Here is a 15,305-nt window from a genome sequence, read left to right as displayed (position 1 = left end):
TGTAAATGATTTCCCATTGCAATGGAGAAACCATTGATAATACAGCTCTCACTTTGCTGTTGACCCAACTGTAAACTTGTGTCAACCTGTGACATAAGCTGATTATATTCTGCACATTAAGATCTAAAACGTTTTCCTCACACCAGGTTGCAAAAGCTTTCACACTTTCAAAGTAAACATTGTAAGAATTTGATAGATCTTGTTGTGAAGAGTCATTAGCATATATTATAAAAGGGGTGGTATCAATGCCCGTACAGGAATTTGCGTATGAAGTAAAGAGGACAGGTGATAAGACAGTGCCTTGAGGGGAGCCAGTGAAGTGTATTTCATAGATGAAAGGGCTTGTTGAACTCGACAGACTGACACCAATTCAAGAGAAAGCTGATAATCTACAGAACAAACCGAGGGCAGATATTGTGGGGCAGGAGTTTTCTGGCCATCAGTACATCAGTTGTACTAAATGCGAAGGAGAAATCAAACAGAATGCAAACAAAGGGACCTGGATTTTCTAAGTGCGTACACGAGTTGTGGAGGACAGTGAGAGTTGCGTCATCAGTATTTCTGTCAGGCTTGTATGCAAACCTATTTGAATCTAAGTATGGAGTCGTCTGAGATATAACATATTTGACAGCAATTCGTTCAAAATATTTCATGACAATGGGGGTTAGAGCAACAAGGCGATGGTCATTCAGAGAAGTGGGTTATTTTTCTTGGGTACGGGACAGAGAATATAGATTTTTCCACAATCCTGACACACAACAATCTCTCACAGACCAAGAAAACAATAATACTAAAAATATTGCAGTGGTAGGGATGGGGCAGGATGAGGAGCGGAAGCCTATTGATCCAAATAATATTTCTGAACACCACCTGAAGTGAGTGAACAGCAAGTTGTGTGCTGGAAATCGAAAACTTCCATCTAGCTAAAGCAGCCCACGTTGATCGGCATATCATCGTTTTAAGATCAAAATACAGTTTTCATTGTTTTACGATGACACATATCTTTCAAAGTTTCATACTGTTCTTATTTTCATCACGACTTAAGACTTCCATGTACAATAGCCAAATCGCCAAACGCCCAAACAGACCCACATCAAAGTTTCAGATTATCCCTTTCTTCATCACGATTAATTTAACAAATAGTTAAGAGTGGTAACTCTCTCCACACAAAAAGTACATAACTTAAAACCAATGCTGCTTACGCTACCAATTCAGCTAGCACACAGGTAAATAAAAGGTATATTGGAACAAACCCAGACACTTCCCCAAAAAAGGAAGCGTCGGGCTTGCTCTTATACCGATCATTTGACATTTCATTATTAATTTCTTCATCACGGCTTTCCGGATTCGACAAATCGGAGCAGACACTCCAAAGATATTTTTGATGAATAACAACTGGATTATTGTAATTTGACGATATGTAAACAGCAAACGTTGATCCAAATATTCTGATGCTCACGGTCAAAAAGGTTGTGCTGGTTTGAGCTGGACAATCTTAGTCACATCGGATCCACGTTTCATTACCAGCCAAACAACTTATCTTTCCAACTTTTAACGTACTCCCCTCTTCTCCACGACTTTACCCCGCAGATACTTCATAACAAATGTACATAACCTACTTTACACCGCAGATACTTCATAACAAATGTACATAACCTACTTTACCCCGCAGATACTTCATAACAAATGTACATAACCTACTTTACCCCGCAGATACTTCATAACAAATGTATATAACCTACTTTACCCCGCAGATACTTCATAACAAATGTATATAACCTACTTTACCCCGCAGATACTTCATAACAAATGTACCTACATTACCCTGCAGATACTTCATAACAAATGTATATAACCTACTTTACCCCGCAGATACTTCATAACAAATGTATATAACCTACTTTACCCTGCAGATACTTCATAACAAATGTACATAACCTACTTTACCTCGCAGATACTTCATAACAAATGTATATAACCTACTTTACCCCGCAGATACTTCATAACAAATGTATATAACCTACTTTACCCCGCAGATACTTCATAACAAATGTACATAACCTACTTTACCCTGCAGATACTTCATAACAAATGTACCTACATTACCCTGCAGATACTTCATAACAAATGTATATAACCTACTTTACCCTGTAGATACTTCATAACAAATGTACCTACATTACCCTGCAGATACTTCATAACAAATGTATATAACCTACTTTACCCCGCAGATACTTCATAACAAATGTATATAACCTACTTTACCCTGCAGATACTTCATAACAAATGTACCTACATTACCCTGCAGATACTTCATAACAAATGTACCTACATTACCCTGCAGATACTTCATAACAAATGTATATAACCTACATTACCCTGCAGATACTTCATAACAAATGTATATAACCTACTTTACCCTGGAGATACTTCATAACAAATGTATATAACCTACTTTACCCTGCAGATACTTCATAACAAATGTATATAACCTACTTTACCCCGCAGATACTTCATAACAAATGTATATAACCTACTTTACCCTGCAGATACTTCATAACAAATGTACCTACATTACCCTGCAGATACTTCATAACAAATGTATATAACCTACTTTACCCTGTAGATACTTCATAACAAATGTATATAACCTACTTTACCCTGCAGATACTTCATAACAAATGTATATAACCTACTTTACCCTGCAGATACTTCATAACAAATGTATATAACCTACTTTACCCTGCAGATACTTCATAACAAATGTATATAACCTACTTTACCCTGCAGATACTTCATAACAAATGTATATAACCTACTTTACCTCGCAGATACTTCATAACAAATGTACATAACCTACTTTACCGCGCAGATACTTCATAACAAATGTATATAACCTACTTTACCCCGCAGATACTTCATAACAAATGTATATAACCTACTTTACCCTGCAGATACTTCATAACAAATGTACCTACATTACCCTGCAGATACTTCATAACAAATGTACCTACATTACCCCGCAGATACTTCATAACAAATGTATATAACCTACTTTACCTCGCAGATACTTCATAACAAATGTATATAACCTACTTTACCCCGCAGATACTTCATAACAAATGTACATAACCTACTTTACCCCGCAGATACTTCATAACAAATGTACATAACCTACTTTACCCTGCAGATACTTCATAACAAATGTACATAACCTACTTTACCCCGCAGATAATTCATAACAAATGTATATAACCTACTTTACCCTGCAGATACTTCATAACAAATGTACATAACCTACTTTACCCTGCAGATACTTCATAACAAATGTATATAACCTACTTTACCCTGTAGATACCTCATAACAAATGTACATAACCTACTTTACCTCGCAGATACTTCATAACAAATGTATATAACCTACTTTACCCTGTAGATACTTCATAACAAATGTACATAACCTACTTTACCTCGCAGATACTTCATAACAAATGTACATAACCTACTTTACCCTGCAGATACTTCATAACAAATGTATATAACCTACTTTACCCCGCAGATGCTTCATAACAAATGTATATAACCTACTTTACCCTGCAGATACTTCATAACAAATGTACATAACCTACTTTACCCTGTAGATACTTCATAACAAATGTACATAACCTACTTTACCCCGCAGATGCTTCATAACAAATGTATATAACCTACTTTACCCCGCAGATGCTTCATAACAAATGTATATAACCTAACGTATGCAAAACGACTCCCATAGTGACCTACGTTTCTAGCAAGAATGCTGAGCAAGATACGCAGTCGACAAGAAATTTCAGTTTGTTCGTTAGTGTAGTTGATGTCATTCTGTGTGTTTTGTCCAGAATTTCTTTTTCTTTTCTCTTAACTGTGGACCCACAAACATCTTGCACATCCAGAAGCAAGAGGAAATAAAACGTTAACGATCCGGAACTATGGTTTATTCGGGAAAACGTACACCCCTAAAATGGGTATGCGTGGGAAAAACAATCATTGTTTCTTTTGTGTTTAATTCAAATTTGGTGTTGACAAAGTATTTCCAGATAAAATGAATTCGTTGGTTTACCACACACACACACACACACACACACACACACGCGGAAATTCAAACAGAGGAATAAAAGCAGCTTGACAAGCAAACCAAACATAACGGGCATATTTTGAACGTTCACAAAGACAAAAGCACCCTTTCAATTCATTTTGCTATTAATATATTGTTGGTGGGAAAGTCAGCTGCCAAGCGCTGACAGCGCACTCAAGGCACCTTGACAGCTATACTGTTTATAAACAATTTCAAGACTGAAAAACAGTTGTGCAAGTTGGCTAACACACACACACACACACACACACACACACACACACACACACACACACACACAGGGAGAGAGAGAGAGTCACACACACACACACACACACAGAGGGAGAGAGAGAGAGTCACACACACACACACACACACACACACACACACACACACACACACACACACACACACACGCACGCACGCACGCACACACACACACACACACACACACACACACACACACACACACACACACACACACACACACACACACACGATTAAAAATCAAGGAATCTAGTTAGAATCAACAGATTAAGGCAGCTTAAAAAGCCAGCCTGACGACAGACAGACACATGTCGGACAACCCGATCCGATCAGGGCCCCTGATTAATGGCAAAACTTTCTCAAGGGAGGCAACAGATCATGCACGCTTGGATCACTCCCCCTCCCCTTCCCCCACAATCTGTATAATGTTTCGTGACGTGTATAGTATTTCATAGAATCTTCTGATGGAAGTTTGTCGCCTCTGGTTGAAAATCGTGTTTTGTGCATCAAGAGGATAAAAACAGGAGAGAGAGAGAGAGAGAGAGAGAGAGAGAGAGAGAGGAGAGAGAGAGAGAGACAGAGAGAGGAGAGACAGAGAGAGAGAGAGAGACAGAGAGAGAGAGAGAGAGAGAGGAGAGAGAGAGAGAGAGAGAGAGAGAGAGAGAGAGAGAGAGAGAGAGAGAGAAACGAAACGATGTTTTTTTCACGAGGGTAGTGGAGTAAGCACAGCTGCTTTTTTACATCCAGCCCTCAAGGGCAAAGAAGAAAAGCGGAAAAAAGCAAAGGCAACACACACACACACACACACACACACACACACACACACACACACACACACAGAGAAAAGTGGGTACAGAGAGAAAAGTGGAGAGAGAGAGAGAAAGAGAGAGCGAGAGACGCAGACGAAGATAATTCATTCATGAAGGCCATTGCCCCATATGAATGAGAGGCGATAACTGGATATGTAGACATTATCGTAACTGGCAATAAGCATTGAACTGCTTATACAATTAAACTATAGAAATTAGGACAATACTATTTGTCTTAACTTACAAAGTTAATGCGAGATTTCTTATAACACCGTCGTCAGATGATGCCATCAATAAACAAAATTTAAACAAACAAGGGCGTTCATAATATTTCTTTGAAATAAATTTTACACGAATATCATGCAATACAGGACATTTCAGAACAAAATGATCTTCATCATCAGTTGACTCTTTGCACAAAGGACACAGGTTATCTAAATGATTAACAATTTTATAGCGATTCCTGTGGAAACTGATTTCAGAAATGCCAAATCTAAATCGTGTTAATATGGATCGTAAGTGTCTGACAATATCAAGCAAAAGATAATTTTAAACTAAACGTGTAGAAGTATAAGCTCTGTTGGAACAGAATCAATCACTGGATTGGACATTGACTTTCCCAGTTTTGCCATCTAGTCTATTAAACGTTGACGAAAATATCTTAAAAACACGTTCTCATTACCGACTCCTTGATATTGCCATACATATCCAAATCCCATCCCAATTCACATAGACAAGTTCGTATATTGGAAGCCCAGTTTCTTTTTCCTCTAAAATCTAAATCATACAAAATATTATAGGATTTCCGTGGTAGTCTATCTTCGTTCATTTTTAATAGTTTCAACCAGTATCGAAACATCTCACAGCAGAAGTTATATTTATTGGATTTTATTTCGTCTCACCGTATACTAAATCGTTTGGTGTTCTCATTTCAACTTCTAGAATCCTTTTAAGTCCAAATAAGGGAACAGAAAAGTGGGGACAGAGAGAGAGAGACAGAGACAGAGAGACACAGAGAGAGAGAGAGAGGTCGATCACAGGAGATGATAAAAGTTTCCCTTTTTCTCTGACCTTCGGCTGCTTGTTTTGCTCAGACAAGCTGCTGTCCTATAAATAGCCGTGTGTCTGCTGTTTCTCCCCCAGATGTGTGGGACAGGACAAGAAGAAACGAAAAAGAGAGACACAACAAATTCCTGTCAAGAAACACGGCGCAATAGCCGAATGGTAAAAGTGTTGGACTTTTTTCAATCTGATGGTCCCAGGTTCAAATCTCAGTGGCGCCAGGTGGGTAAAGGGTGGAGATTTTTCCGATCTCCCAGGTCAACATATGTGCAGACCTGCTTGTGCCTGAACCCCCTTCGTGTGTATACGCACGCAGAAGATCAAATACGCACGTTTAAGATCCTGTAATTCATATCAGCGTTCCGTGGGTTATGGAAACAAGAACATACCCAGCATGCACACCCCCGAAAACGCCTACATGGCGGAGTAGACATGTCTGTCTGAGTGTGTTTGTGTGTGTGCCTGAAATCTGATTGAATGACACAGGAAACGAATGATGAGCGCCCAATGGCAGCCGTCAGTCGGCTCTACCCAGGAAAGCAGTCTGTTGTGCAAATGACCCCGTGTTTGTAAAGCGCTTAGAACTTGGACTCGACCGAGGATGGGCACAGTATAAGTATCCACATCCATCAATCAATCAATCAATCAATGAAAAACAAAGCACGGACAAGAAGCACAACACGAACAGAAACCATGGCAATGTGTGAAAAAGCGAGGTCCCCTTTAGACTTTCCTTTGACATCACGGTTGGTTCGTTGTCTTTCCCAACACAAACCACAGAGAACAGTGAGAGAGAAACAGAGGAGAGAGAGAATGGGGGTGAGGGGGGGGACGACAATCATGATGATAATAATGATGACGGTGATGACACAACAGAGCTTTACGTGTGTGTGTGTGTGTGTGTGTGTGTGTGTGTGTGTGAGCATGCGTACACTTGCATCTTTGTTAGTGTGTGTCTGGATGATGACGGACTGTGTGGACATTAAGATCCCAGTTCCGGTGGTGTATAATTATCATGTTTGTCATGTTAGGCTGTTGAGGTGGTGTACGGGGTGAGTTTGTTCTGTCTGGATGTTTAAGAGCTCGTGCAGAGTGCTCCCCTGTGCAGTCATGGCCATGCTGGAAGAGGGCTCTGAGCGTGTGAGAGCGAGTGGAGAAACACGTCAGCCTGCAGTGCTTCAGCTGACAGATTGAGGAGAGACCGCGTTTCTCGTTCACACGTGTCGGGAATCGGGACACACACTGCGTGCCCCCAGATTTCAAGTCATGTTTTAATGTCACGAAAAGCACGCGGTTGTCACCACGGTTTTGTGGACTGCCGTCGTTGTGACTGAGTCGGAAGGAATGTGTCTGTGTCTGTGTAAGGGGTATTGCAGTGATCTGTACAGGAATAATAAGTACTGAGGAATGTGTCTGTGTTAGGGGCATTGCAGTGATCTGTACAGGAATAATAAGTACTGAGGAATGTGTCTGTGTAATAAGGGGCATTGCAGTGATCTGTACAGGAATAATAAGTACTGAGGAATGTGTCTGTGTAATAAGGGGCATTGCGGTGATCTGTACAGGAATAATAAGTACTGAGGAATGTGTCTGTGTAATAAGGGGCATTGCGGTGATCTGTACAGGAATAATAAGTACTGAGGAATGTGTCTGTGTAATAAGGGGCATTGCGGTGATCTGTACAGGAATAATAAGTACTGAGGAATGTGTCTGTGTAATAAGGGGCATTGCGGTGATCTGTACAGGAATAATAAGTACTGAGGAATGTGTCTGTGTAATAAGGGGCATTGCGGTGATCTGTACAGGAATAATAAGTACTGAGGAATGTGTCTGTGTTAGGGGCATTGCGGTGATCTGTACAGGAATAATAAGTACTGAGGAATGTGTCTGTGTAATAAGGGGCATTGCGGTGATCTGTACAGGAATAATAAGTACTGAGGAATGTGTCTGTGTAATAAGGGGCATTGCGGTGATCTGTACAGGAATAATAAGTACTGAGGAATGTGTCTGTGTTAGGGGCATTGCGGTGATCTGTACAGGAATAATAAGTACTGAGGAATGTGTCTGTGTTAGGGGCATTGCGGTGATCTGTACAGGAATAATAAGTACTGAGGAATGTGTCTGTGTAATAAGGGGCATTGCGGTGATCTGTACAGGAATAATAAGTACTGAGGAATGTGTCTGTGTTAGGGGCATTGCGGTGATCTGTACAGGAATAATAAGTACTGAGGAATGTGTCTGTGTAAGGGGCATTGCAGTGATCTGTACAGGAATAATAAGTACTGAGGAATGTGTCTGTGTTAGGGGCATTGCGGTGATCTGTACAGGAATAATAAGTACTGAGGAATGTGTCTGTGTTAGGGGCATTGCGGTGATCTGTACAGGAATAATAAGTACTGAGGAATGTGTCTGTGTTAGGGGCATTGCGGTGATCTGTACAGGAATAATAAGTACTGAGGAATGTGTCTGTGTAAGGGGCATTGCAGTGATCTGTACAGGAATAATAAGTACTGAGGAATGTGTCTGTGTTAGGGGCATTGCGGTGATCTGTACAGGAATAATAAGTACTGAGGAATGTGTCTGTGTAAGGGGCATTGCGGTGATCTGTACAGGAATAATAAGTACTGAGGAATGTGTCTGTGTAATAAGGGGCATTGCAGTGATCTGTACAGGAATAATAAGTACTGAGGAATGTGTCTGTGTAATAAGGGGCATTGCAGTGATCTGTACAGGAATAATAAGTACTGAGGAATGTGTTTGTGTTAGGGGCATTGCGGTGATCTGTACAGGAATAATAAGTACTGAGGAATGTGTCTGTGTAATAAGGGGCATTGCGGTGATCTGTACAGGAATAATAAGTACTGAGGAATGTGTCTGTGTAATAAGGGGCATTGCAGTGATCTGTACAGGAATAATAAGTACTGAGGAATGTGTCTGTGTAATAAGGGGCATTGCAGTGATCTGTACAGGAATAATAAGTACTGAGGAATGTGTTTGTGTTAGGGGCATTGCGGTGATCTGTACAGGAATAATAAGTACTGAGGAATGTGTCTGTGTTAGGGGCATTGCGGTGATCTGTACAGGAATAATAAGTACTGAGGAATGTGTCTGTGTTAGGGGCATTGCGGTGATCTGTACAGGAATAATAAGTACTGAGGAATGTGTCTGTGTTAGGGGCATTGCAGTGATCTGTACAGGAATAATAAGTACTGAGGAATGTGTCTGTGTAATAAGGGGCATTGCAGTGATCTGTACAGGAATAATAAGTACTGAGGAATGTGTCTGTGTAATAAGGGGCATTGCGGTGATCTGTACAGGAATAATAAGTACTGAGGAATGTGTCTGTGTAATAAGGGGCATTGCAGTGATCTGTACAGGAATAATAAGTACTGAGGAATGTGTCTGTGTAATAAGGGGCATTGCGGTGATCTGTACAGGAATAATAAGTACTGAGGAATGTGTCTGTGTAATAAGGGGCATTGCGGTGATCTGTACAGGAATAATAAGTACTGAGGAATGTGTCTGTGTTAGGGGCATTGCGGTGATCTGTACAGGAATAATAAGTACTGAGGAATGTGTCTGTGTTAGGGGCATTGCGGTGATCTGTACAGGAATAATAAGTACTGAGGAATGTGTCTGTGTTAGGGGCATTGCGGTGATCTGTACAGGAATAATAAGTACTGAGGAATGTGTCTGTGTTAGGGGCATTGCAGTGATCTGTACAGGAATAATAAGTACTGAGGAATGTGTCTGTGTAATAAGGGGCATTGCGGTGATCTGTACAGGAATAATAAGTACTGAGGAATGTGTCTGTGTAATAAGGGGCATTGCGGTGATCTGTACAGGAATAATAAGTACTGAGGAATGTGTCTGTGTAATAAGGGGCATTGCGGTGATCTGTACAGGAATAATAAGTACTGAGGAATGTGTCTGTGTAATAAGGGGCATTGCAGTGATCTGTACAGGAATAATAAGTACTGAGGAATGTGTCTGTGTAATAAGGGGCATTGCGGTGATCTGTACAGGAATAATAAGTACTGAGGAATGTGTCTGTGTAAGGGGCATTGCAGTGATCTGTACAGGAATAATAAGTACTGAGGAATGTGTCTGTGTAATAAGGGGCATTGCGGTGATCTGTACAGGAATAATAAGTACTGAGGAATGTGTCTGTGTAATAAGGGGCATTGCAGTGATCTGTACAGGAATAATAAGTACTGAGGAATGTGTCTGTGTAAGGGGCATTGCAGTGATCTGTACAGGAATAATAAGTACTGAGGAATGTGTCTGTGTAATAAGGGGCATTGCAGTGATCTGTACAGGAATAATAAGTACTGAGGAATGTGTCTGTGTAAGGGGCATTGCAGTGATCTGTACAGGAATAATAAGTACTGAGGAATGTGTCTGTGTAAGGGGCATTGCAGTTATCTGTACAGGAAAAAATAAGAGAGAGAGAGAATCTCACCACACGCACGTGAACAGCAAGCAAGAGCGCACGCAGTGACTCAGAAAGAGAGAGGTGGGTGTGGAGTGGGGGTGGGGGATTTGTGTTGAATTTAGGTGGAGCGAAAATATGAAAATCGCGTCACTTATTTGGCCAGTGTCTGGAAAGAAGGTAACTTCTGAGAATGATGAAGGAGAGAACTCCAATATATGTTAAGTCTGTGTCATCAAGAGATTTATACCTGAAATAGGAAAAGAAAACGGATTTTAACACATGCACTCACATATAAACATGCCCTCTCGAGTAGGTAAACGTGCACACACACACACACACACACACACACAGAGTAACCGTTACATCTAGAAATGACGTCAAATGCTACATGTAACAGCGGGTTATGTAAATCGATGCTGGCCTCTGATGTCTCCGCAGTTAGGCAGACTGTCAGATAGACGTCCACAGCAACAGCACTCACTAACGTTCCCCGTTTCTCTTACAGTCTCCACGACTTGATGGTTGATGCCCATGGCCATTGTCCATCTCGTGTTTGCCACCATTAAACCATCAGACTGGTTTAAGAGACAATGGACTGCTGCTGCCACAATACTATATAGAGATCACTTATCCAGGAAAGCAGCTATGATCTCTTTGCTTCCATCTTCATGGCGAAGTAAACAAGACTGTGTGAATGGTGGTTACTTATCTACGATATCCATGTTTGATTTGAGGTAGGGATGGCTGTGTCATTAACTGATAAAGATATTTGTCCACGCCGATACCAGTCTTACTGGCTACGCAATCCGCTATTACCATGATGGTTGACGGAAATACGGGAAGATGAAATGAACGCTGCTAATAGGTACAATTTTTGAGATATAAATGAGACTTTCTTCTTTACCTTTTTCTTGTCATCTTACGTTGGTCAGCCACACCTCCGATGTTCAATCCATCCCGCCAGTGAGGTTTTACGCATCATTTCTCCTGCATTCAGTATACAGAAAGCTGAGAGTGTTCGTGCTTCTGTGATCCATCCAACGCTCAAGTGGATCACGGAACTTCTAACATGCGCACTTGACTGTTCCAGTGCCTGAATGGGCTTCAGGCACAAGTAGCACCCCACATGATTATCTTGAAGTGAGAGTCAGGAGAACGCCTCCCGGAACCAAAGAGGCGCAACTGCCAGAATTTGATCCACGGACCTTCCATCCCCGTGAGGCAGAGCCACAGCTGTTTCCAGCCCTGCGGCACGTCCGGCACTGACAGCTGGAAGAGGGACAGAGACTGGAGACCGATACATCACAGACACAACATGGACTGAACAGGAAGAGAGTGAGGACCCAATGAGCGATTTCTTCACAGACCAGGTTTTCGTGTTAGCCTATAGATTATCAAGATATACTCAGAGATGATGGCCCTGTAATCAGATCAACTGGGCTACCGAAAAATCATCCTCCAGGGAGGAAGAAAGAGGAGAATGTAAAAAAAAGAAAAAAAAAGAAAACAGAAAGAAAGGAAGAAAGAAAGTAAAGAAGAAATGAAGAACGAAAGACGCAAACACCCCCCCCCCCTACACACACACACACACACACACACACACACACACACACACACACACACACACACACACGCACGCATGCACACACACATGCACACACGAACTCTAACAGTGTGAAAAATCATGGAGCCCTGTAATATTTTTGACAGGAAAGATGATTGCATTCCTGTTTGTTCATGTTCCTTGGACAAACTGAGAACGTGCATGGTGTTTTGTGTGTGTTCTTTTCTTTATCATTCTGTCGAACATCTTCAGCTCGCTGATGCCAGGACTCGTGTGTCTGGCTGTTTGCTCATTTTCTTCCCTGTCTTTCCTTTGCTCATTTTCTTCCCTGTCTTTCCTTTGCTCATTTTCTTTTCTTTCTTTTTCTTTTATCATTCTCTTTACCTGCGTGTATTCATATTCTACATGTGCCTAAAATATGTATCCATTCACACACACGCACGCATGCATGTACGCACGCAGACACACACACGCGCGCGCACACATTCACATACGCACATACATACCCACACACGAGAGCGCGCGAACATACAAACACACATACAGATACACACGCACATATATACACGGGTACACACACGCACGCACACACACACACACACACACACACACACACACACACACACACACACACACACACACACACACACACACACACACACACACACACGGAAGTGACCTGCACAGAGATGAGCACAGTGGTGATTCCCAACTGGGAGGCTGAGGATGTACACCTGGGAAGTGCCGCCGACTGCCTTCCTGCCCGGAAGATGCGGAAGATCCTGTGCGTCTTCACCAACAGAGGCGCATACACCAAGGTGAAGGTCAGGCCGAAGCCCACGTGCGTGACGTAACAGCTGAGTGGGGTGGGCGTGGCCAGGAGGGGGAAGACGAGGAGGTAAGAGGCGGTGAGTCCCCCAAGCATCACCCCGCTCAGCTCGCGGCTGGAGGAGCGGATGACGCGCTGACCCCGGTACAGGCAGAAGGTGAAGGCCGTGACCGAGGTCATCATCAGCCCCACCACTGCCGCCACCTGTAGGGCCAGCGCCACCACGGGGTGGGTGGTGGTGGGAGGCACAGTGATGTTGACGCATCGGAGGCGGCTGGTGTGTTCAGGCCACTGGTATAGCGGACAGGGCACACAGCCCGAGGCATTAGCCGTGGTGATCTCGTTCACCTTGCAAGTGACGCATGACCAGCAGCACGTCTGGCGCGTGAAGGAGTAGATCTGTCCGCTGCCGCACAGCTCCGCGCACACCGAGCTGGGAACGCTGGCGTCCTGTGCCAGGAAGTGTGCCCGCTGAACGTTCAACACCTCGTCCCGGTGCTCCCAGATCCCAATCTGCTCGTTCTGCACGTTCTTCCCGGTTGTGACCTGGCACTGGCGCACCTCCACCGCGCCCACCGCGTCCCCGTTCTCGTCGAATTCAAATACCCCGCTGGTGCCGTTGAACCGCAAACGTTGAAGGTAGGGGTGGAGCTTGTGTCGTCTTAAACATTCACGCACTTGAGGGCCGCGAGCCCGAGGACAATGGTCCTTCAGCAAGGCCTTGATGGCGTACGTAAAGGCGTAGACAGAGTCAATGACGAAAGCTGCGATGCCGAAGATGTGGGACTGTTGATGGTGTGGGGTGTGGTTGTGAAACATGTGATCACCAGAATTCACCATGTTCTCGGACCCTGCTTTGTGGATGTTGGTTGTCTGCGCGTTTGTGGAACGGGTGGAGGACATGTGGGGGAGTGGGGTGAGGGTAGGCAGCAAGGTGTGATCAGACACCTGGGTGGCGGTCAGACGGAGGAGGTCCGGAGGCATCTCCCAGCTCTCCAGGTTGTCGTGGACGGTGGCCAGGTGCCGCCGCTGGATCTTGTCCGTCATGTGCTGCAGGAAGGCTGGCGGGGTGACGGCGCGCGCCTTGACGGTGATGGAGCCCAAGTTGACGTGACACATATGGGGGTTGTGTTGCAGCTCCGTGTACAGGGAGTCGCTCCCCACCCAGATGAACTCCCGCGCCGCCCCGTTGCGCTCCACCGCCTCCATCAAGGGCCGCAGATGTTTGACGTCAGCGTACAGCAGCACAACCCGCGCCCGCCTGTGACGTCGGAGCGCACGGATGACATCGTCATAGTGAGATGACTTCATGGCGGCGGACAGGGTCAAGGTCTGGGCCACGCACACGTCCAGTGAGTGCAGCGTGTCGGCCAAGCGGGCCTGGCTGCCGTGACCATAGGCATCCTCCGAGTAAACCAGCGACACGTATGTCCAGTTGAAGTGTCGCACCAGCTGCCCCATGGCCTTCACCTGGTCCCGGTCCGGGGGCACAGTCCGCAGGAAGTACGGGAAGCGCTGCTTGTCGCTCAGCACGTCACTGGTTGCCGACGGGCTGATCTGCGGCAACTCAAACAGCTGCACATAAAGCAATAAGGAAATAAACAGATAAAGAGGTGGGCTGGGCTAATGCCTGACTTATCAAAAAACAACAACATTCAAATACACAAGGAAAAATGCTTTTTTAAGTAAATGGATGAAAGATGTGACACTTGGATGAATTTGTTCAGCCATTAGTCCTTAGAACGTAAATCAACAAGCAAACCAATGAATAAATAGTATCCCTTTCAACAGTATATGGTGGTTTTCTATCATTACGTGTGCACCGTGAGCCTGGCAACAGGCGTATAAACGAAGGACAGAAACATAAGTGGACAATACCAAACAGACCTCCAGAAAAAAACGACAGAAATCATATAATTATGTCTGATGTCTCTTTCAACAGACAGTGCACGTGACATGGGATTATGTGTATAGTGAAGTGTAGTGTAGGGTAGAGGTGTACTGTGTCGTCATCATCATGGCTTGGCTTCACGAATCAACATTCAGGAAGAGGTCCACGCCTGCTGTAGGTTCGCTGGGGGCTGACGAGGCCCACTCGGAACAGGCAGGTCCGTCCGCAACGTCGGCAAGAAAAAAGTCTGTCCTGGGTGGGTTGCTGTGATGTCATAGGTTTTCATCCTTTTCCTCTTTTCCTGCAGGCAGGATCTGCGTGTGTCCTCGTAAGACAT

General features: G+C 43.7%; 1 protein-coding gene across 1 annotated transcript in view; it reads right to left on the bottom strand.

The window, feature by feature from the left end:
- LOC143300286 (metabotropic glutamate receptor 7-like) overlaps positions 1-15,305 on the bottom strand; it is a 98,405-nt gene that overhangs the window by 17,324 nt on the left and 65,776 nt on the right. Inside the window, exon 4 of the mRNA XM_076613881.1 lies at positions 12,928-14,652. Within this exon, the coding sequence (XP_076469996.1) occupies positions 12,928-14,652 (1,725 nt within the window). The remainder of the gene's footprint in view (positions 1-12,927; positions 14,653-15,305) is intronic.

The sequence above is a fragment of the Babylonia areolata genome, chromosome 26 (assembly GCF_041734735.1).
Source record: "Babylonia areolata isolate BAREFJ2019XMU chromosome 26, ASM4173473v1, whole genome shotgun sequence".
Taxonomy (NCBI): Eukaryota; Metazoa; Mollusca; class Gastropoda; order Neogastropoda; family Buccinidae; genus Babylonia; species Babylonia areolata.
This window is presented reverse-complemented; position numbering and strand designations above follow the sequence as displayed.